This window comes from Plutella xylostella, chromosome 3, assembly GCF_932276165.1.
Source record: "Plutella xylostella chromosome 3, ilPluXylo3.1, whole genome shotgun sequence".
Taxonomy (NCBI): domain Eukaryota; kingdom Metazoa; phylum Arthropoda; class Insecta; order Lepidoptera; family Plutellidae; genus Plutella; species Plutella xylostella.
In genome coordinates this window covers 5,690,162-5,715,306 of record NC_063983.1, presented here as the reverse complement: position 1 = coordinate 5,715,306, position 25,145 = coordinate 5,690,162, and the positions used below count along the sequence as shown (strand labels likewise).

General features: G+C 37.1%; 1 protein-coding gene across 1 annotated transcript; it reads left to right on the top strand.

The window, feature by feature from the left end:
- Positions 1 to 101: 101 nt before the first annotated feature.
- On the top strand, positions 102 to 24,876 carry LOC105388161 (uncharacterized transporter slc-17.2). The gene is made up of 9 exons (XM_048623727.1): positions 102 to 311; positions 5,376 to 5,505; positions 18,889 to 18,973; positions 19,764 to 20,006; positions 21,269 to 21,440; positions 21,772 to 21,917; positions 22,239 to 22,459; positions 22,987 to 23,287; positions 23,710 to 24,876. The coding sequence occupies exons 1-9, from the start codon at positions 287 to 289 to the stop codon at positions 23,926 to 23,928; spliced, it is 1,542 nt and encodes a 513-aa protein (XP_048479684.1). The 5' UTR covers positions 102 to 286; the 3' UTR covers positions 23,929 to 24,876.
- Positions 24,877 to 25,145: the final 269 nt, after the last annotated feature.

The following is a 25,145-nucleotide window of genomic DNA, read 5'->3' as shown; positions in this document are numbered from 1 at the left end:
CTCATTCGTCGCTTTTCGTCAGTATAGAGTAACCCTCCAGGCTCCTCATTGAATGTTTGTTGTGGCACGCAAGGCCTCCGAACTCAACACAGAATAGTGAGCAGTGGTGGGCAGTGCATTCGAGAGGCTCTACCGGCAGTGTGGGGCAGCCTTGCACGGACGCTAGCCGTCCGCGTACTGAAACCGCGGGAAAAACGTTGCGCAGGAGTGACAATTTAATTAACTTTATTTATGTGTGATTCAGTGCTGAATAAATTTCCAAGGGATATAATATAACGGTTCCACAATGAAGATCCACATAAAATTCTTGGGTAAGTAATTTTATTACTTATTTTAGTGATAAGTAATTAAGTTTTTTTATTAGTGTGGTTTAATGAACTTAATGGTGGGTAACTAATCGTTTCAGTGATGGCATGTCTGTGCATAATAATGCAATAGGTACATTTTCATATGAGTTATAAGTACATAGCGCCATTGACTCGGTTTATGTCTCAAACTCTCAGCCCCATGTGAGGGGTGTTATAAGATTGGCGTTAGAGCGTGAATAAATCAGTATCTGCAGATACGTGGGTCAGTCTCATAATTTATTGTAAGATTCGAATAGGGGTGTTGGATTGTGGGTATGGGATGGGTACTAAATCGAGAGCGTTCCATGGCATTTTCACCCATGATATATTCGTTTAAATTTTGCCCAATTCATTAACTTCGCGTCGGTTAAATTACATATTTCACCTTTTGTTGTAAATAAAATAAATAAACATAAACTGAGTTATAGAATAGAGATGTAAGCTGAATAAAGGTAATTAGCGAATCCTTGAATGAACATAAATAATTATTCTTAGATAATTGTCAATGTAAGTACCTGCAAAGTATTAAAGTACCTGAGTAAAACCTAGGTAGGTAAATCTACAAGTTACCTACTTTACTGAGATTGGCACTTGTTTAGTTCACTGGCTATCTAATCTGAACTTGTGCAGAAGAATGAGAAACTTAATTGTCTTGGCTCATTGTAAAACCTTAAAGTGCGGTTTCATTGCGGTTTAACATAACACTTAAATACTTAGTAGCTATATAATTTAATCCAAGATGCTACGTTAGATAGATAGGTATTACTTACCTACTACACACCTATCTACGTAAGATGGGGCATCCCATTGTAATATATAGTGTTGGGATCAAGTGACTACTAATCTAAAAACACATAAGTTCCGCGCTTTTCCTTCTTCAGGTGGAGAATTTTATTTTTTGTTTCATAAATTTAAGACTATAGAACCGAATAATAACTATAGGTAGAGGTACCTACATAACCTATTCATAGTGACTAAGATGAAGTACTTATCTCCAAGATAGGTACTTAAGAGTAATGAAAATTTAAAAATCTAAAGTCACGTCCCCATAGTCGAAAAAACTAACTCTATGCACGTACCAACAAAATAAAGATTCAATTAATGTTGCAATCATAGGATATAACTGAGTAGGTAATGAAATAAAATCCTAAACTACAATGACTCAATGCTAATAGGAACTTTGTAAGTATGTTCAATAAACTCACGATCAATGAAAAAGTTCCAGTTACAAAATGCTGACACCAAATTATTACTAATATCCCCAATTTTTTTACTGATGCACAGTTAAATGTACTGCAGACGACATAATTAAGCTGGCCTTTTCCGTGTGTAATTTAGTGCTATTGTTACTGGAACATCTTCATTGCTCGTGAGTGTACTTATCTATAACTTCCTGTTTCCTGTAGATACTTATAGTATCTCAAATACTTGATAGGACTTTCTTATTTTGTCACGCAAATATTAAACCTCTATGTAGAAATATGTAAGTATATTACTTCTTTCGGGCAGAAATATAACACAGAAATATTTAGGTTGGCATCATCATTAACCCGGGGTTTCCCACTTAGACAACATAATGAAATAAATTATGAAAAATTTAATCAACAGATATTAAATTATCCTTGTATCAGCAGCGGTCTCTCGCTGGTAGTACCCATGAACAGGCCTAGGTCTATTTATAGTGAAACCTGCCACTTAATTGCTTGCCTCGTTTAGGAGGGCTAGACTTAGGCTATTTTTAGGGCACAGCACTGGCCGGTAGCTGGTGATAAGCGAGTTTTTGCCATGATCCCATAATTATAATTGATGTCGGATAATCCTTGCGGCGCCGGCGGTCGGCGCCAGTGCTGGCCCGCGCCTGCATTCCTGCACTTTCACCACCTACACCCGACACACACCTTAACACTTGCAAGGAAGGTGCAAATTCCAACTTTACCCCACCGGCTATGTTTGTAAACAGAGCCTTCCAGAGCTCTCACACCGTTACGTAAATGTTTCTCTCATTAAAATTAGCCAGCATCGCCGCCGCCGCCGCCGCTGCCGTGGCAGCGCGACAATGTCTCGATCGATCATCAAATTACCGTTACTTGCTGGGTAACTGCTTGTCCTTAATCACTTGGCACTCGGAATTTGCAGCCAGTACAAGATTTCATATCAATAAACATTTAAGACCTTTAAATGTGAGGAATCCCCACCTCGCAGAGTTTTTGACATTGGATTGCGGTGACGCCTTGGCTTGACCCAAACACGAATATTGTTTGGTTTTGATTTCTACGGCGGCTGTGTGGGCTGTGGGCGTTTCGCTCTCGCGTCACCAGCTCGAAAGGTCGCCGACTGCAATAGAAGGCCGGCCACATTTATAATTTAAGGAATTTGATGAAGTGAAGGTGCTTACTTTAAGTACCCATGCAGTTTGCAGAGAGGCAGATTGCAGATTGTTTACTTCGCTTTTGCATAGTTAACATTTTTTTACATGAAAAATTTATATTAGAGTTGATAAGTGTAATAAAGGACACGAGAGAAAGATACAGACCTATTGTGCTACACTAATTGGTATTTTCAGGGATTATAATTATGTAAGGATAATCTACATTTATTTTTCTTCTAAATACAACGGTAGTAAACGTGACTATAATATAATATAGAGGTAGAGCTATCTTAGGTTTATTATACATAATTAAATTAATTTGAGCACGTCCGGAGCACCTCACCAGGCACTAAAATAATAATAATCTTAGCGCCAATCGTTACTTTGGTTAGTGCAAAAAATAATAATTGAGTACTTATTTTATAACCTACCCAAAGGATAATTATTTTTGTATTATTAGGTGTATCCTGATTGTTGTTTTCAGTGAGTTGATTAAAGCTCAATTTATGTAGAGATTATTGCAGCTTCAAGCCTGGACATAAAATATTTTGAATTGTAGGTAGGTATAACAACAAAAATATTCTTCGTCCCACTAGTAAACGCCGATAAACCTTTTTTTATCATCAAGTCATTGCTTCCGAGCCAACAATCTCTGCTGCTGGGATCTGAAATGCAGCACCACTGACGCTCATTACTGAAAAGTACTTTTCAGTTATGACAGTAATGGAATAGCGAGGGATAATTTTTATAGTTTTACCTGAGTGTGTTTGTTTCGAGTAAGTACGAGTATTATAACAGTTATGAATTATTAATTAGGTAGTAAATGTTACTCAAAAGTAGTCAACAGGTATGTGTATGCTCGGCCTATAGCTACTCAATCAATCAATGTATAATTCATTGCAATCATAAGTTTTAGAGGCGTTAAAAGTACCTTCCTATTTATTAAATTCGTGATCATGATGATGAATTTTATGATCTTATGATATGAACTGCCACACAACATAATATAGTTTGAGGGCACCAAGCGTACGTACCTAGAGTCCGTCAACGCTAACTTTGCAACTGAAACATGTGCCAAGATAAAAAAGTGTATTTGACGCTGGTTTTCCTCTTAACTTAACTCTTCTTCACGTTGCAAAGTTAGCGGACTCTACAATAGTCATAATTTAAACACATCATATCTTTCAGACTCTGACTTAGACCGATTTTTACATACCCAAAATAAATTATGATAACATTTAAGGTATTAATTAATACTAAGACCCAAGTTAACTTTGGGCCTTTGGCGACGTGTAATTGTTTATGGCTAACATTACTAATACTTACTAATAAAATGGAATTATTAGCTATTCTATGTATAAGACCCGTATAAGGGTAATTTTATAGGTTTTATACCCTATAGGTACTATAAGGCCTATAGGTTCCGGTTCAGCTATTATCACTTGTATCACATCATTATAACAACTTTTTTTATGGTTTATGAGCAAGTTATGAGATATACATATATAAAGTTCTGTTGTGACAGATTTTCTTCCTCTTCCTTACTTCTGCATCCTTGTGGCGCTTATGGAATAAGCCTAGAACACCATTTTAAGGTTCTATAGAATGCCCTTAATATTCCTTCATCTCACTCATCACGACCCATTACGTCCCCACTGCTGGGGCACGGGTCTCCTTCCAATGAAGGAAGGGTTTAGGACTAGGCCTAATATTCCTTATTATTCAATAAATTTATTTATCTTATAATGGCCCTAAACCACTACAGCAGGCATCAATGATGGAGTTGTTCAATTGTTGGAGTATAAAATCTGGATGGTGGTGTGGTGTAGAGAGAAGCAAAGAAAGATACAAATACCTATCTGTGAACATAGATATTCAACGCGCCTATGACAGGTAGCCATAGGTAGGTACCATGTCATAGTCATGATCTCACCTAGATCTTTCTAAATAGTGAAAATCGTGTCAGTCACTTTCCATCGGCATCGGTCTGGATTAGTTTTTGTACAGTTAATTAGTAAAGTAGGTACTGACAGTGACATGTAATATTGTAGATTAGTAAACATCGGCCGATCCTCCTTATTATACTTGTACCTACCTACACAGAGATGTTCGAAAGTTACCTTCCGCGAAAAATCAGGTTTTGACGCAGAGGTCGACCGCTTCTTGTCGACATTCTTCGACTCAAATCATTATAAAAAGCTTTGTTTTTGTATGTTTAATAGATCCACTTGTATATCTAGGTATTGAAATCGTAATTCGGTCTTCAACATAATGTAGCCGAACACTGTATTAAACATCGAGGGATTAAACTATAATCGTAAATAGCACGTTTAAATCATTACTTAAAAAGTATGTATGTAGTTGTTTCAAGGTAAAGATGCAATTTGACGAGTCACACGAGCCATTGAAACACGTTTAGAACAAAAGTTTTTTAGAATGACCCCTTCAGTGACCCCCTTTCGGCTTAGTATACCCTTTTTGAAACATCCTGTAAGTATATAGGTATTACATAAATGCCATATAAATGCGCCTGCTGCCGAATGGTGGACGCTTACTTTAAACAATATTTGACTTGATGATTCTGATTCTGTTGATGACATTATAGACAAGGGACGTTTACTAAATATTTGAATTGATTCTGATGATGACGTGTCTTTCAGAGCTGGTGCCGGCGCGGTTCATCGTGGCCATGATGATGTTCTTCGCGTGCTGGGTCAACTACATGATGCGCGTCAACATGAGCGTCAACATCATCGCCATGGTGCCCGGGGACTCCAGGGACATCGCCAAGTAAGGCAATGTTTACATCTCTCAGCTATCGATAGTAGTAGTATTGAAACTGGCAGTTACTAGGTAGATTAGCCACCAACCCGCACAAGGCCAGCGTGGTGGACTAGGCCTAAAACCCATTTTTCATTGGAAGGAGACCCGTGCCGCAGTAGTGAGGACGTGATGGGTTGTGATGAGGTAGATTAGCTAGGTTTCCCGTGGAATTCTCTCAACAGAACTAGACCTAGGTTGCTTCAGAAAAAGAAAGACGAAATAATATCCAATTGATTAGAAGGTTTTCGCCACGTTTTCTATGAAGTGTAGTGTGTATTATACCTAACGTTACCAAATATAACAATCCTCGAAACGATTAATGATCCATGCTATTCTCAAGCATTCGAATACTAGCACAGTAGAAATAGATACTATTTACATGCGTTTTCATTACGCTCTCCGCTGGCTCCTTATTTGCAACACCTCTCTTTTCACCCAATGATTGAAGGCAATAATCGCTATTCACTGCGATTTCTATGCGACACGAGACAAGTGACAATCGTGCAAGCAATAGCGGTCACTATTACGAAAACATTATGTAGCTCTACCTACTAAATTGCCATAATAAAATCCAGTCAGGAAGATGCTTTGAAAATTAAATGGAACCTTGACACATTGATGTTATTATTATGTACTTACATAACACGAGTAGGTTATGTTAAGCGTTCGTTTATAAGTGACGTGAGATTTTTTTTGGAATAAATACATTTTTCTTTTACTTATATCAGACGGTAGAGTCAATTATCCGAAAAAAAAAACTATTTAGTACTCAATCCGAAACGAAATGAGGTGCACAAGCATTTCGTTCGGGGGATTTCCCAAAAGACGAAGTTAAAGGAAAGTTATGTTGGAGATAAATAAAGTACGATTTATATAAACGATAATAACGACCAAAATTCAGTATTTTTATATTAAATTACAATAGTAGAGCCATATAACCCATTGTATGACCTAAATAATTAAAATTGATATATCGCACATGACAATCCGAACCGTCATATCTTGCAAAATCGCAATTTTTTAAAATTACATTTTTGCATTCTACAGATCATTCTCTACAATCTGGTAAAACAGTCATATCTGTAGCTCATTTCTGGGCCGAGATATGGACCTATACGACTGTCTAGCCTGTTGTGATGCACACGCATTGTCGATGGACAAACAGTCATATTTTAGTTTAATACGGTGACCATGTCTGATGCGCGGGCTCCGGTCGTTTTATCGTTAAGACAAGTGTAGTTACGAAATACGCAAAATGTGATGAATCAAAACGTATTATAATGTAAATAATACTATTTTGCTTGTTTCGCACGTAGAATTTTTATTGTATTATTTTTAGATAATACTATCTTGCCTGTTTTATTATTGAATTTTTACTAATTTGATTGTTGTATGTTTTTATGTGACGGTTTAACTATGGGATTCGTCAAGATAATACTGTTTGTCCAGTTAAATCAATAATTTTTCTATGTCATAAAATAAATAATACGGTTTGTACGGTTTTTAATGTAATTACAAAATACAAAAAAAATACAAAATACAAAAATATTTATTTCTTTAGCCATAGGTAGGTAATCAATTACAAGGTTGGAATCTCCTTTTAAGTGCACTAAGCACCTGTGCCAGAAGAAACCGCTCTTTATTAACATAAAGGTGTTAAGTTTAGGCTAAGAGTAAAAATAACATTTTGTGGTAAGTACTTAATTAAGTATATAGTTAGCTAAGAGAATAACAGAAACACTTATCAGGCCTATGTAAATGATTTTGGTTTGAGTTTAAAAGTGAGTACTGTGTGTGTGTGTGCGTGTGCGTGTGTGTGTGTGTGTGTGTGTGTGTGTGTGTGTGTGTGTGTAAGTGAGTGTTTGTGATTTTGAAAATTAAATATTGGTATAGTATTATATATTATATATACTTACTGTTTATAAATACATAATTTTATACATATAGATACTTATTACTTGTCATATTCAAGAAGTTTTTCAGTTTCATTATAATTTAGAGTTTTTAACCAATCAGTGACTGTGTGTTTACACTCATGATATAACATTGGATATATATTAAGGTGTAATGGTATAATAATATATATTAATGGGTAATTATTCATGGAATATTTGAGTTGTAGTAACATCATGAAGCTACACAAACGTGCTGCTAAACTAGTTTTGACGGCAATTCCTCCGAACAAAAGGCTTGGAACCTGAAGGGTATTGCAGCTAAGGAACCTAAAACTCCAGACAAAGACTTTGACGATGATTTGGTTGACCCTACTTACGTATAAACCCGTCGAAGAAATAGTGTATCTGTCCAAGTTCTCCGAATCTTCCAGAGCAACAACAGCAACATTGCGAGCACGCCCATAGCAGTTCTGAAGTCTGATGTTTGCTTTAAATTTTTGGCCCACTGGCATTCCAGCTTGAGGTAGATTTTAAAAGCTTGGTTGAGATCTCTTACGAATTACCTTATTTCTGATGTAGTTCTTCAGACAAACGCCGAGCATCTGTTTCTATTGTTCGATAATCGATAAGCGACTTTAATCCGTTGGAGGAGTCCAACAGTCACAGCCGTTTCTGAACCAGATGTCATCACTGGCAGCGTGCACTGATTGAAGACCTTTGAGTTCAGACTTTAGAAACGGCCTCAAGGTGAATGTGTGACGAAGTTTACCGTATGCAGGTCAACTTATAGTATGCTTGTCTTCTGCCTAGTTTAATAGTCTGCCCAAGTTAGACAAATTCCTGAGCAGCTTTGATCTTTGGCTTCCCATACAACTACCACCAGATTTGGTTTAATGTAAGCATTCAATAAAAAAAGACTTATTTCTTAAATACATATTACAGTGCACTTCTGTTCAGTTTAGGCGATATTAAATCCCTCTGTTGAACTACTCTTTGCAATTCAGTCTTGATTTGTGGTCATAGACAAGCACACAGTCGATGCTATGCCAGTAGCGGCGTTTTACAGATACCTCAACACATCGATAAAGCGACATTCAATTTGACATCTCTGCAAGGTTTCCAGAAGTGTCCACGTCTCGATGAAATATGCTAAGCTTTTGGTCAACCAAGGCCACCAAGTTTAATTGTAATCTTTGGTCTTCTGTATAATCTGCCTGAGGTTGGAAATAGTGCTGCACCGACGGTACGTCCTGACCGTACCATCTGAATGTCAGCGCTTACCGTCGCGTCGGTTGCAAAATGCATTCAGTGCTTCGCGATACGTGTTGAATCCATGCGGTCGGTCGCTCCGTCAGCGAAGTACTGAAAGCGTCCCTACAAGCTCATAGCTCATCGGCGACCGACGTACGCTGACCGACGAGCCCGACCGACAGCTGCACCGAAGTGACACGAAATCACGCGCGTACCGTCAGCGTAGCTGCACTCATAGACTTGCATAGATATAGCTACGTCAAACGACGGTCAGCGCTGACCATCGGTCGAGCACTATTTCTAGCCTTACTGTTTGATGATCTATGGTGATTAAGAATTTTCTAAATGTAGCCTGTTCTGGGGGCTGGAACTCGGCAAACTAATTAGTGAAACGGTTCTAAATGACCCTTGAGAACGTTCATAAATCTCACTTATATAGCCTCGGTATATAGTTCCTTAGAACGGTTTTTATTTAAAGTTCCTTAGAACGGTTACCATTGTTGAAAAATACCACGACACTCTCGTACGATGCCTCCGGTGTTATACCAGTTCAAGCAACCGACTTGCACTACTTCTTGAGCTGTCCGAGGCTTCGAGACTAGTGATACCTCCAGGTTTCAGAAGCTATGAGGTAATGCTGTCTGCACCAGGATTATTTTTGATTTATAGCTGCTCAAGGGCTATTCAAATCTTGTCCTTAGTTTTCAACTCCGTCTGGTGGTTCTCCCATGCTTCTTCTTCTTCTTCAATCCCGCTACTCCTCCGAGGAGTCTGGGGCTGCCCCCCGCGCTTCTATCCTTCTCTGTCGTGGGCCAGCAAGTTGAGCTCTGGCCACGACTTCCCTTTCTCTTGGGCCTCGCTGAATATGGACCGCTTCCAGGTATGAGCTGGTCGACAGGGTCGCCTTGAACCGCCCTGGGGTTTCCATTGGAAGGCCACTTTTGGGATATGATCATCAGGTCTTCTCAGTGTGTGGCCCAGCCATCGCCATTTTCGCTCTTGGACGTCTATGTCTATAGGCTTTTGGTTTGTAACCTTCCATAGCTCGATATTGGTGATGGTGTTCGGCCAGTGTCTTCGTATGATACTTCGTAGACAGTTGTTGACGATCTCCCATGCTGCTGAACGAATACTTTCACCCGCGATTTAGCTCTATAGCTGCTTCTATTACTAGTGTATTTTAGCAACGAAGGTCTTTTCGTATCAGCTTCTTTATACGCTTGGTGAGGGCCTGTTATTCTGACGAAATGTTACTCACAATTAGTTCTCATAGTTCTATTATGGAAAGCAATAAATAATAAAATTGTTTTGTATCATTCTTCGCTACCGCTTAAGAAACTATGCACTCTACTAAGTTCCTAATAATTTCATTGAAAGAGTACATTGTATTTAGATAATCAAAGGTTTTAATGCTGTTTTTTTTGTAATTAAGTCTAAAAATATGAAATATTGTTCTAAAATTGAGATTTCTCGTTTTTAAAATTCGTGTTTAATCAATAAAAGGACCGATTTTCCATATAAAAAAATATATCAAACGCTTTGTATTATTTAATCCTAACTAATATTATAAATGCGAAAGTAACTGTGTCTGTCTGTCTGTCTGTCTGTCTGTCTGTCTGTCTGTCTGTCTGTCTGTTACTCTTTCACGCCAAAACTACTGAACGGATTTGAATGAAATTTGGTATAGATACGGTCTAGACCCTGGGAAAGAACATAGGCTACTTTTTATCCCGGAATTCCCACGGGAAAACTTTTTAAGGCGAAGCGAAGCGCGCGGGAACAGCTAGTTTTCCATAAAAGAAGATAAACCGTATGTATTATCTCGACATATGACAAATTACCAGCAAGTATGGAAGCAAAAAAACGGGCTATACAGTCATAAATATGAAACTCGAAAATTTTGACAGGCAAGACCGTATTATCTTCGGACCGCCTCAGAAAAACACTTGTAGATATAAAATGAAATGACTTAGGCTCAACTTAACTATATGTTTTTATTGGCAAAGAGTTAATCTACCAATCACAAAAGAAATATATTTATTTTATTTATTATTCTTTAAATTATGAGACACCAAACTTTCAAAACGCGATATCTCGAAACTACGTTTTTCAAGATATGACGGTTCGGATTGTCATGTGCGATATATATTAATGCACGAAACCACAGGAAAGGAAAAAAACTTAAGTGGAAAACATCAACTGTGACTGTAGAAAATTAATGTATTCACAACTTTGCTATATTGAAGCCGACAGATATACAATGGTCACCAGACTGACACTAACATAATAAACAGAGACAGATACATAATAATGCAATGTCCTTGTTGGGTAGGTCAACACTACCTGCTTATCCATAATAATATGTATAGGTTAGATAGGTAACGTAACATTATTATCGAGTGCTTGCCACAAAATAACAAAGTAGTTAAATGTTATATTAAAATAAGCAATGCGAAAACCAGTCAGCTAAAGTTAATAATCTAATTAACTTAGTGTTGCCCAAATGCAAGAACAAGACGAGACTTAGCCAGTCTTGGTCTTGGTCTTGCGCCAATACACCTGGTCTTGGTCTTGGTCTTGGTCTTGCGCCAATACACCTGGTCTTGGTCTTGGTCTTGGTCTTGCGCTCCCAGTCTTGGTCTTGGTCTTGGTCTTGCAGCAAGAGTCTTGCAAGTCTTGCAATTACCTATTAGTCTATTACTATTTATTAAAGTTTACTTTTTGATTTTAATAGATATTTTTTTATTCGCTATGTTTATGGTATTAGTCGTAATGCGCATAGGTCCAGTTTTTCATTTTCTTTGATACAGTTTTTTGCATCTCATAGAATTCCTAAGCGTACTTACCTATACACCGAACTGTTACACCTAACTACTCAGTGAAATAGCGCTCTGCAAGACGCAAGAGTCTTGCAGGCTATGTCTTGTTCTTGCTCAAGTCTTGCACGGTCAGTCTTGGTCTTGGTCTTGCTAAAAATACGCGGTCTTGTTCTTGGTCTTGGTCTTGCAAAAACGCAAGAACAAGACCAAGACTGCAAGACCAAGACTGAATTTGGGCAACACTAAATTAACTATTTTATTTTAGATTCTGTCGGTTACATGTAAGGGGACTATATGAAGTTGGTAGATGGAAAAATATATTTTATGAGTAATAATACTTAGATACCAAGGTATTTCTCATATTAGGAGTGAAGTTATACCAATTAATTTTATGTCCTACAATAGGATTTATTTTATTTCTGACGCAAGTAAGATACCAGGTACTAATTGGATTCAGTAAATTACCAGCAGTCGTCCTAGAACTAGATCAGAGTTAAAAATCTATTGTGATAAAAGTTTCCATAACCGTTTTTATTTCATTGTTTATTATAATTAGATTGAAGTTATGGTATAAATTAATAGGTAAATTGAATACTTACAAAAAGATTTGTGATTTGAATTTCGCTTGACTTGAGGGGTTTCGATGCTCCATCATCCCATATTCGCCATATGGGTATGATAATTAGGTTTTCCATAGAATGCTGAACATTTTAATTACCATCTAGGTATATTTCAGATACTTATGTAGCCTTACCTTAGGTTAGTGCCTAATATAATATACAGGGTGGCCCAAAGAGTGACGTCCAAAGGAAAATGTTTGATTCCTTAGGTCAAGGGGTAGCCAAATCACCCCCATGTATGTTCAGCAATTTTTAGTAGTTTAGGAGTTATAATTTTTTTTCCTAATTTTCTACGAAAGTCGACCTCAGTGGATTAATTATGTTTTATTATTTTTTGGATAACTTTTTTAAAGCATTTTTTATTTTTGTGTCATCCTCTTAAGTTGTTCTTTTAACCATAAAAGTTTCAGCTTCCTAGCTGTAATGTAAGTTAGTTATTTTTTTATCGAAAGTTCGAATTATATCATCGAGCTAGACTGCTCTGAATTTTCTACTTGAAATTAAAAATTGAAAAAGATATTCTCATGGTGCCTTATTAATTTTAAAAACTCAGCAAGGTTCCAAAATTACATGAAAATAAAAATAAACTATTGCTTAATAGGGTATTATTTGCAGGAAAAAGCCTTCAAAGGTACCTGGGTGGAAATTACCTAATTAGTAAATTGTTTCAGAAAGTTGAAATATTCCTGTTATGTCATTACTAAGGACTAATTAAGTTAGAAAATGTATAAAATTAAAGGGAAAATTAAATTATTTACTTTTTTTTTAAAAATTTACGCTACATTTTTGAATGTAAATTCTTAGAAAAATGTTTTAGTCTGAGTAGTAAGATTTATGAAATAATTTTTTTATTAATAATAAGTAAATAAACTCTAATAATTATTTTACACATTTACTCACAATAAATTTTCAAAATGGCGACCTCTCATAGCAATACACAGCCTACATCAACGCAAGAAATTTTCTTTAAGGGTCGGCAATAGGCAATCGAGGGTTGGCATTGTCATAGAATTATGTAGTAAATGATGCTCTACAGCCTTGAAAAAAATCACACAGGTAGCCGAAGAGTCTAGCTAGGTGCTGAATCATTCGAATTTAAGTAAATGCTTATGGATAGCTGTAAATTAATTACGAAAAACCAGTAAATCACACTCCCGTATTGTAACAACTGTGTCGTAATTATCAAGAATTTTCATATAATTCTTATCAAATTATAAAGATAAATGCTTGGACTAGGCGCTAAATACCTTGTTTTTTAATAAACACACACCTATTTTGTGTAAATTAATCCCAAACTTGAGCAATTTTTTTCCCTCAAATCTTCATACAAATATCTATGGCGGCTTTCTGTGTTATAAAATCATAAACACAAGCGACGTTTGACTCAGTCGGCCGGTGGCCTCCAAAGAAGGGTCACGTCGGTTTAGGCAGCACTGACAGCTCGCGATCTTATTGTGTACAGACACAAAATCACTGCACATTGGTTGTCATTGCACTTTTTCAACTTTTATGACACCAACATAATTTGATTTGAAATTGAGGAAGCATAATTCTTATACCATATTCAATAAATTAAATGATAATGTTTTTTATTAGTTAAGTCCATGGTACTTCTTGATTAAATTATAATTATTAATGCCTAACTAAAACTCACTAATATAAAATTAAAATTAAACTAAAAAGAAGATGCTGGCCAGATCGCTGCCACTGTCGGGTAGGGTACCCAAGACGCTGGCCGCGTTACCCCGCTATATAGCGATGCTTAGCCTTTGTGATAGGTAAGTGCCAGCCCTAGGGTCCCTTGAGACTTCTATTAGTCTGCTGCTGATGTCTTTAAAAAGCTGACGTGCCTCCCCACGGCCCTGGGATGAGGAGCAGGAATATAGTGAATGGATCTAAGTGATGACAATACGTAGGAAGATTAGGTTAGGATTCAAAAACACAGTCTCATGGTGCTGGTTGAGGCATGGTCTCGTGAGGATCTGATGAGGGCAGTAACACGGAGGTGACTGAATTTTATTTCAAAGATTTAATAGCTAAAAGCATCGAGTTTGGGCGCGGTGGTAGCTCAGTCGGGTAAGCGCCCGCTTCTCACGCAAGAGATGCGGGTTCGAATCACGGCGCTGACATGTACCAATGAGTTCTTTTAACTTAAGTACAATGTATACCATCGCTCTAACGGTGAAGGAAAACATCGTGAGGAAACCTGCATATCTAGATTTAGCACATCTAGATATGTGAACCCACCAACCCGCAGTGGACCAGCGTGGTGGGAAATGGTTCAAGCTTAGGAAGGCAGTTTAGACCTTGGGGATATGCACAAAGGTTCCACTCGAGAGAGCCAGGTGCAGGTACTTACACCCCCACAGAGAATAGAATAGAATCGAGTTTGGGCTATTAAGTATGTTTTTCAAAGAGAGAGAGAAAGATATTTGAGGTTTCCTCTGGATTAGTTAGGTTTACTGGGTTTACTAAATTCATTCGTAACGTAAAATTGTCAATGACGGAATTTCTTCTATAGACAGTAGCCACTAATAAAAACAACGATATATGGCGTGATTTGCAAAAGTACCTATCTAGTCAACCTGCCACGGGGTGACTTCGGTGGGTAACTCAGAATAATACTAATTATATGTTATTGCATCAATAATAAAAAAATCAAGAAAATATTCAAAGTTTGCATCCTCGCTTTTCACGCACACAAATCACAAACTCATGCCTTGTTCTAGGAGCAGGGTCTACCCTGGTGCATTTCCATGACCACTTTTCATTAGCGTCCCACCGGTTTCGATGCTCAGCGGAATAGCACCATTAACCATTATTATTCTGAGATATCATCACTTCTTATTCTGAGTTACCCAACATAAAATCACGCTATCTATTGAACACATGGACGCGCCTAGCCCAGGAGAGGTCAAGCTGGAAGCGGTTGGAGGAGGCCTTTGCCCAAAAATGGGTACCCCTTCTTAATAATAATTAATTCAAATTAAAATTTAAGTTAATTAATTTAATATTTATACTTAATGACTTGTATATTTATTATTATATTGAATTAATTTTATTTAATGTGTGCATGTAATACTATTTAATTAATTTGATTATTTTAGTTATAATTATGAAATGTACCTAATGATTATGCATGTTTTGTAACCCTACGGGGAAATAAAGGCTTTATTATTATTATTATTATTATTATTGAAAACATTTTTTAAATTAGGATTTGTCTATGGTGTGGTCCCCAAATTTAAAGGTAAAAGCCAAATAATTATATTTTAACCTTTTTTTATACCTATTATATATTAAAAGACCTATTCAACGATACCCTACCTACACCATCAAAATAACCGGAAAAAATATCAGCCCCAATTTACTTGTATGGGAGAGGGAGTACCCCAATTTTTTTTGGGTACCCCTCATATCTATGCGAAATATCAGCTTGATATCTTTACCCGTTTCTGAGAAAAAGGGCAGTGACAGACAGTCAGTCAGACAGATGGACAACAAAGAGATCTTATAACGGTTGCTTTTTTCCTTTTGAGGTACGAAACTCTAAAAATATGAAAAAATATTATTCTGCCACCAAAAAATATACTTACAAACATAAATACATACAATCAAAAACATTACTCTCCTCCTTCGGCAGTCGGGTTAAAACAAGTGAGACTGATTCTGAACTTTTGTTCTACGAGTTTTAAAAATTAACCAAAAAAAACTTTATCATAGAAACTTTATCGTAGAACTAAAGTTGTTCAGAATGACCCCTTGAGTCATCCCCTTTCGGCTTAGTATACCCTTAGTATAACTTATTATCTACACTTTAATACCTGTAGTTACCTTTCTACAAGTAAATACCACATTTGTTTAGAAATCTAATCGGGTTCCGAGTATGGAGAAAAGTGGCACCCCTATTAATTTCTACTCTTTCCTGGTGCCTACCAGTGTAAGTAAGAATTATACTTACTTACCCTAAAATCAGCCAAAATTTACTTGAACATAATTGTCAATAAAGTTGGCGAGTAAAAGTTTATCGACCCACTGTGCAAACTAACATGTGTGCGTGTCACTGCGTGTGCTGTGTGAAGAGCATTGAAAACCCAAAATTGGCGCGGCACGTCACCCTGTAAGGGCCCTTAAGTCAAAAAAGTGACAAATGTAAAAAATATGACATTTGTCAAAAGTTACATCTGAATGAAACAGAGAAGCGTATAGGCGACTTAAAGAAAATTTCTTGCGTAGATGTAGGTTGTGTATTGCTATGGGAGGTCGCCATTTTGAAAATTTATTGTGAGTAAATGTGTAAAATAATTATTAGAGTTTATTTACTTATTATTAATAATAAAATTATCTCATAAATCTTACTACTCAAACTAAAACATTTTTCTAAGAATTTACATTCAAAAATGTAACTTAAATTTAAAAAAAAAGTCAATAATTTAATTTTCCCTTTAATTTGATACATTTTCTAACTTAATTAGTCCTTAGTAATGACATAACAGGAATATTTCAACTTTCTGAAACAATTTACTAATTAGGTAATTTCCACCCAGGTACCTTTGAAGGCTTTTTTCTGCAAATAATACCCTATTAAGCAATAGTTTATTTTTATTTTCATGTAATTTTGGAACCTTGCTGAGTTTTTAAAATTAATAAGGCACCATGAGAATATCTTTTTCAATTTTTAATTTCAAGTAGAAAATTCAGAGCAGTCTAGCTCGATGATATAATTCGAAGTTTCGATAAAAAAATAACTACTTTACATTACAGCTAGGAAGCTGAAACTTTTATGGTTAAAAGAACAACTTAAGAGGATGACACAAAAATAAAAAATGCTTTAAAAAAGTTATCCAAAAAATAATAAAACATAATTAATCCACTGAGGTCGATTTTCGTAGAAAATTAGGAAAAAAAATCATAACTCCTAAACTACTAAAAATTGCTAGTTAAACACATTTTTTTTTTTTAGTTAAACACATTTATTTACAAAAGCACAATACAATTTACAGACACATAGATTTGCCAAACCGTGATGTTTGTTGGCAGAAAATCCTCTCGTTTACAATACGAAGTTTACATTGTATTGAGCAAGTATGTAAGTACACAAATGAACAATATAAGAAGGTACAGATCAATCATAATCATCTTGATAAGGCAGAAGATAGGTAATAATACACTAGTTGTTCATATTTAATATGTCATGTATGAAAATATATTACAGGACAATAAGGTTCTTTATCTTCAACAGTAAGTACAGTAAACAAAGTCACAGTAATTCACCGGGCATGTAATGTAATTTCAACTTAGTTTTAAGCATATTTTTACTTGTACAATTCAGCAAAACATCCGTCGGCAATTTATTACATAATCTAGGAAGTAGAAACGAAATGGTTCTTTCTCCATAATAGTTATTAGCTTTTTTTGTTTGAAACATTTTTCTAGTTACTTTTCTTGTTTGAATTTTATGGCTGACACAGTCCAGGCTCTTTACATTATTTATATTTTCTATGTGAGTCACATATTTTACCTTCTCATGTATAGGTAGTATTTTACATATATTAAACAGCTTATCATATTCATGGTTACAACTCAATTTAGTTTTTTTATCAACTAGGAACTTTAAACATCTTATTTGCAATGACTTAATTTCATCAAGGTAGGTTTTAAAAGTGTGACCGTAACTGCTTAGCCCATAAGATACTACAGAATCAAACAAAGCATAATAAACAGATAACAGGGTCGATCGACTAACAATGCCACTAAGATAGTAAAACTTACCCAGTATACATCTTAACTTTTTACATACTTCTTTTATATGCGTTTTCCAACTCATATTAGTGTCTATTGTCAGACCTAAATATTTATATTGTTTTACAAATTCTGATTAAACCGTTTTTTTTATTTATCTTTATGTCTAAATTAAAAATAATTCAACTAATTAGTTAAAACACTTGATCTTAATCAAGTACTTAATTGATTAATTGTAACTGTAATTGTAATTAATTTAACATAGTTTTTATTTAAAAATACTTGAAATCCACTAGTATATTACTATAGTCTGTTAATTATGTTGCACATAATCTTTGTAAAATTTATATTTTGTATCCGCTACCTAAGTATGTACGTTTTCTTTTGTAAATTAACTCTAAAGTTCTCAATATAAGTATTATATAATGTTTTAAAGCGTGATACTTCTGCAATGTATAGCTTTCCTTAAATGAACTCTCTGATAAAAGAGCGCTGATGCCTGAAATACAGGTCTTTGGCCTAGTTCAGGCACAGAGGCATAATGTAATTAGTTATAAGCTTCTTTTATGAATAAACATATTATGAATAAAAAAAAAAAAAAAAAAAAAATTCTAATGCATCACATTTACAGTGCGCTAAACGGTTATGTAAACAGTCGTAGCTATGACCTATCACTTGCAGGCTCTGACTGTCTTTGCCATTATAGGGTGAGTGTATATACATGCATTTAGTCTTTTTTATGTTAAGTATTATTCCATTGTCATGCGCCCATTTTGTAATGCTATTGAAATCATCCTGTATCTTAGAATTAATAGCTTTTAAATCTTTACCTGCACTAAGTATACACATGGGGAACATACATGGGGGTGATTTGGCTACCCCTTGACCTAAGGAATCAAATATTTTCCTTTGGACGTCACTCTTTGGGCCACCCTGTATATAATGGATAGTATGTGTTAATAACCTCTTCCTCATACAATTTGTTTTGTTTTTTATAGATATAATGGTACCCCTTGTCCGCAGAGTGCAGAGCGAGTGCGAGGCCATCGTGGCCAACAGCTCCCTGCTCAACGACACCTCGTCTGTGAGCACCAGGCCCCTCAGACAGGTAACTATGCCAACTAGACTCTATTGTAGAGGCATTACTAATTAATCCAGCAGCTGAAACTAGCTCTAGCTGCCTGAGAACTGCTGCTGTATTATTATTATTAAATTCTTTATTGCACAATTTTAAATATGCGCATAGGCGAACTTAATGCTAACAGCATTCTCTTCCAGCTAACCTTAGGTGTTGTGGAGAAAGTGATAGGTAGTGCGATAGACTGAGAGGTAAAAGATAAATAATTTGTTAAAATACCTATATAAACACTAGAATATACTGTACTAACAAGGACTCTATCTCGTCGTATTTAAAGTACCGATTGCATGATCGCTCTCAGAATCCGTTTTTTTGTCAAGTTAGAGCCGACTAGATTAAAATGAAACTTGATCATTTAAGTATCACATTGCCGTGACGCCATGGTTATACTCCCACTAAATGGGGTTATTTGAAACAAATTATCTCTTAACAATTGAAAGTGCGCAGCTAAACCGTTTTACTACAATGACTATCCGAGTTGGATCTTCATTGTCGTCTGCTAAATAGCAACTTATTCATCATGCTACTTACAGCACCTGAAGTTATTAAAACAATGTTTTAACTCGATCGTGTCGAATCTACTTTAGAAGGACAACCGGTGTTAAATTACCAACAATAGGCGAAATGAATGTGCGAAATTCAGCAGCATAGACACCGAAAAAAATCCACGTTTCCGACCGTTGTTTTCTTTTTTCCAGCCAGTTCAGCAGCATAGACAAAAAGTTTCCATGTATCCGAATTTGTTTTTCTATATTTCCAGCCAGACGGGGTGGTGACGTTTGATTGGTCGACGCAGCAGCAGGCGTATGTTTTGGCGGGGTACTTCTGGGGCTACGCAATCACGTGCCTGGTGGGCGGGACGGCGGCGGAGCGCTGGGGCCCGCGCCGCGTGGTGTTCATCACGATGCTGGTGGCCGCGGTGCTCACCACCCTGTCTCCGCAGGCCGCCAGGCTGCACTATATGGTGTTGGTCGCTGTACGATTCGTCTCTGGACTGGCGTCGGTGAGTTGTGATTGCTGATGCATGTTTACTACTTACTACATTAAATGCTATGTTATTTTTAATCAAGTTTCTCCACAAGAGGGTGAAATGCGCAGCATAATCTCAGTTACTATAAATGAAAGTCATCATCACATAACAGGCCATTGATAGAAAAAACTACAATAGCTAGGGATCAGATATAAAGGAGGAAAACAGCAGTGTATCATTATATCGTATCTGACTACGTCAATAGTAGATCATTGATAAGAATTTCCCGTGAAGAAGTGTTGTGTTTTGATTTCGGCCGTCACCCACGTCACTTACCTACAATAAACTAGAAATTATTGCTATCTAAAAAAACTTGATTGATGATGAAGACTATGACGTAGGTAGGTATATTTTCAAAAACTTATGTAGAAGTTATAACGATAAAGTATGCCTCTCAGATAACTGTATACTTTGAATAATATAGGATTTATCTGCATTGACTGAATATAAATTTTCTGAGACTAATATTTCACATTTTATTAATATTTTTGCTATAAAATAATGTTTCAGTGTCAATACGATTTCAATATGCATGGTGTTATCACTTAATAAACATACATAATTTACAAGCTAAGTAGGTGCGTTAGTGCTATATTAGTCATACTTCAAATAAAGTGTTCATAGTACGTGCAAAAATGAGCATTTTTTTTATCGTTTAGGACATTAGCTATTAGCTATGCTACAGTTATACTTATAGGCAAATAAGTAAATAGCTTATCTAACTAATATATTTTAGTACATGCAGATATCCACATAGTGTTGTTGATTGACTATTACTAACACCATTACCAACAATTTGACACACCGAACTTCAAGCGTTCATCCTCCACAACATCCGTATCGGTGTCGATATTTTAACAATACAGGCTTCGGGGCAATGTAGCTATTTTCAACAAAACCGTACAATTATTATGCCTGTACAAATTTGCACCGTAACAATGCAATTGAATAGAGGTACGAAATTTATCAGTTACAAAAAAAAAGTTTAATTCTATTATTTTATCAAGACTTATATGTTCTTTTGAGTCCAATAAATATACCTATTCCATTCTAATGGGGAGTAAAAGAAAAAAATAATGCAGTATGCCTACTGTGCCCGATTCTCTAGTTCTCATTGGTTAGTTCAGTCGCCATTTTTTCTCCCCTACAATGTAACTGGTACTTGTTATTGTAATTGGGGATCCCACTCGAGTTTCACACCAATTTTCACTTGTTTTTCGATTCCGTTTTCCCAGGGCTTCCTGTTCCCGGCACTCCACGCCCTCGTGGCGCACTGGGCGCCGCCGGCGGAGAAGGGTCGCTTCGTGAGCGCGCTGCTCGGGGGCTCCATCGGGACCGCCGTCACCTGGTCCCTCACCGGGCCGCTCATTGAGAGCTTCGGGTGGGAAGCTGCGTTCTATGTTCCTGGTAATGAAGCTTTTGATATGCACTTTTAAATAACTCTTTTCTACGGTTACAATCCAGAATCCGAGACGAGATGAACTTTTTTGTAAACCTATCTCAGTTACACATAGAATAAACTTGACTATATTGAATAGGCTTCAAACTACTGAATGGATCCCATAATTTCCACGGGAAATACCTACTTTAAAAGCGAAGCGAAGCTCGCTCGGAAAAGCTTGCCTAAAAAGATTGCGCAAGACTAAGTATTGTTTTATGGTTGGTACAAGTACCTTCATTAAATTAACGTCATAAAATACCTAATAACTATCATAATATTATATTTATTTTCTTTCAGGTGCAATATCGATATTCTGGTGTGTGGCGTGGTGGTTCCTGGTGTACGACTCCCCGGCTCAACACCCTCGAATTTCAGAAGAAGAAAAAGTGTACATTTTGGAAGCCATCGGTGATAAAGTACAGCACAGCGATGAATTCCATAAGGTACCTATGTGGAAAATACCCTCTTTTGCTTTACATTTGATACTAGACTTGATAAATAGATGAACATTTAGAAAAGAGGACCTACAATGTCCAAGGGTTACAGCAGGTTTTCTCACACGATTTTCACCCTTTCATAGTTAAAAATAGCGTAGGACGCCTGATGGCCTTTTTCATAGAAAGGTCAGGGATGAAAGACGCTTATAAAAATAAAAATATAGTTCTTGATCATCAACACACAACATCCGAGACTCCTGCGTACCACATTCATCATACAACAATTACCTCCTCACTTTACTCACCCCCACCCTTTTCCACCCCCAGATCGTGCCCCCCTTCAAGAGCATCTTCACTTCGCTGCCCTTCCTGGCCATGCTGGTCCTCCACTACGGCAGCAACTGGGGCCTGTACTTCTGCATGACGGCGGCGCCCAAGTTCGTCTCCTCCGCGCTCGGGTTCGACCTCACGTCCACGGGCGGGCTCGCCTCGTTGCCGTACCTTGCCCGGATGATCTTCTCATTGATATTTGGGGCTATTGGTGATAGGTGAGAGACTTCTTCTTTTTAGCGTGTCTAGGGTCCGTGGTGAAAGTGTTAACCAGTCAGAATATCGTCAGTCACTAGCTGCCAAGGTTTGCCGAACGTACTGCTATATCACTCCAGGAAGCTCTTTTCGTGCACCTCGGAAAGAGAATTTAAGGTATGTGTAAAGTACTATTGATACGTCACAATTGGGGCCTCTACTTCTGCATGACGGCGGCGCCCAAGTTCGTTTCCTCCGCGCTCGGCTTCGACCTCACGTCTACCGGAAGGCTCCGTCGCTGCCGTACCTCGCCCGGATGATCTTCTCGTTGATCTTCGGAGCTATTGGTGACAGGTGTCTAGGGCAAACACGATGATTTGACACCGTGGTGAAAGAATTAGGCAGTCAGAATTGCGTCCGTCACTAACTGCTAAGGTTTGCCGAACGTACTGCTACATCAGTCCAGAAAGCGCCTTTCTTACACCCCGGTGGGAGAACTATAGACCTATAGACCAAGCTACGATCTAACCCAATTCCCTTTCACTTTCAGAATAGTGAAGCAGAACATCGTCTCCATAACCTTCATGCGGAAGTTCTTCTGTCTCTTCTCTCACATCGTGCCAGGGTTGCTGCTGATAGCGCTGGGCTACACGGGCTGCGCGCCCATCCTCTCAGTCGTGCTCATCACATTCTCCATGGGATCCAACGGCGCGTCAACCCTGACCAACCTGGTGAACCACCAGGACTTGGCCCCGAACTTCGCTGGAACGCTGTACGGCATAGCTAATGGGATCAGCAACTCGGCTGGGTTTATCACGCCGCTGGTTACGGCGTACTTTACTAAGAACGGGGTGAGTTGAGGGTTTGAACAGTGTTATTTTATTTTAAATAATTAGTTTCGCACACATAGAGAGGAATTCGAACAGACATATTTTTTGTTTTGTTAGCTTTCTAATAAGCCAAAATACCGTAAGAGAGGTGTTTTGAGAATGAAAGACCTAAATCTATCTCCCGGACTTGTGATTACGGATTACAGGAGACAGAGATATCGAATTGTAGAGTCTCTTAATAGAGGCCCATCTCTAGCAAGGGCCTATAGATTGATATATCTTATAAGCACTCCACTTATCATTATCATCAGCCTATGTCAACCCTGCAGTGTATTGGCTTCCTCCATGTTACGCAAAGTCCACAGTCCTGTGCCACACTCATCCAGTTTGGTCCAGCTACTCTCTTAATGTAACTCCACTCATAATACCTTTAAATTTTACAGAACGGCTTCGAGGAGTGGCGGCCAGTGTTCATAACCGGTGCCACAGTGTACATTGCGTCGGCTGTTTACTTCATACTCTTCGGCACTGCGGAGACCCAGCAATGGAACTACGTGGCGCCACAACCCCGTGAAGACCGAAGGAAGCGGCCCAGTGGAGCTTCTTCATCAGCTTCCACCGGATCCACGGATACCACCGTCACCATCCCTGCTAAGACATAGACTGTTATATTTTCCGATAGGTTTACAATTAATATGATCGAAGATCTACTTATCATCTCTTATAACCATGGTTTGTGAAAGTTGTTCTTTATAGATGGCGAGCCCTCTTTCTACAATGTAACTCGCTATGTTGATGGCATGGCTTTGATAGATGGTAGTGTGTGATGGTGTACGTGACAAATACTAACGCTGGATTAGCGTTTGTCACCGATGTCACAATAGATCCTGATGAATGGCAACAGTATTGTAGGTAGAACGTTGAACGTGCTTTAAGTTTTGTATTCAAAATATTTGGATTTAATTTAAGGAGTCGAAGGGAACCTACAGATATGTATTCGGAATCTCATCAACGCATGAAAGCACAATTCGTAAAATAATAATATGATGTTTATCTTACTTGGACTGGAATGTTTGGAACCATCACTCTATTAGGGGTGATTTAATATAAAAAAATATAAGAAACATGGTATATAACTATACGAGTATAATAGGTACATATAAACTGTATGGTATAATATGTTATAATTGATGATGATAATGTTGAAGTTGGTAATGAACTGCTAAGAAAAGCTCAAAGTATGAACAAGCGATAGAAACTTCACACTTATTTTAATCTAAAAAGGCGTAATGATGTATAAAATGTACAATAATGATTTATCTTAGTAAGAAAGAATTGCCAGCAACAAGTGGCTTAGTAATTTTAGAGTGATTGTATTATTTATATGAGTAGGGAAATAAATAAGTACTTATTTGGAAAATCTAAGTAATTTGGAATAAGTTTGCATAAGTAATAAGTAGCTATAAGATTAGGACGCCTGTTATTTACTGTAACGTTATTGTTGTATTTAATACGAATAAAATAAACTTTGTAAGGTAAAGTTAAGTATTCTCAATGGAGGAATTACTGTGATGAGTAAAAGTGGTATTTAAATAAAGTTTTAAGTAATTCATTATTTTATTTTAATTCTATTTTATTGTCAAGGCTACTTCAATAAGAAATGAAACGATTTTTTCTTATTTTAACTGCGCAAAAGCTACATCGCTTATAGGTGCCATATTAAGGCATCTACATATCTAACTACCGTACTCAGAAACTTTAATTAAATTGAATGGGTACTGAAGAAAAATATAACCACTGATGTTAATACAAATATAGTTAGATGATCAGTAAATTTTTAATGAATGACGTGTCTGAGTACGGCAGGAGCACCCTGGGC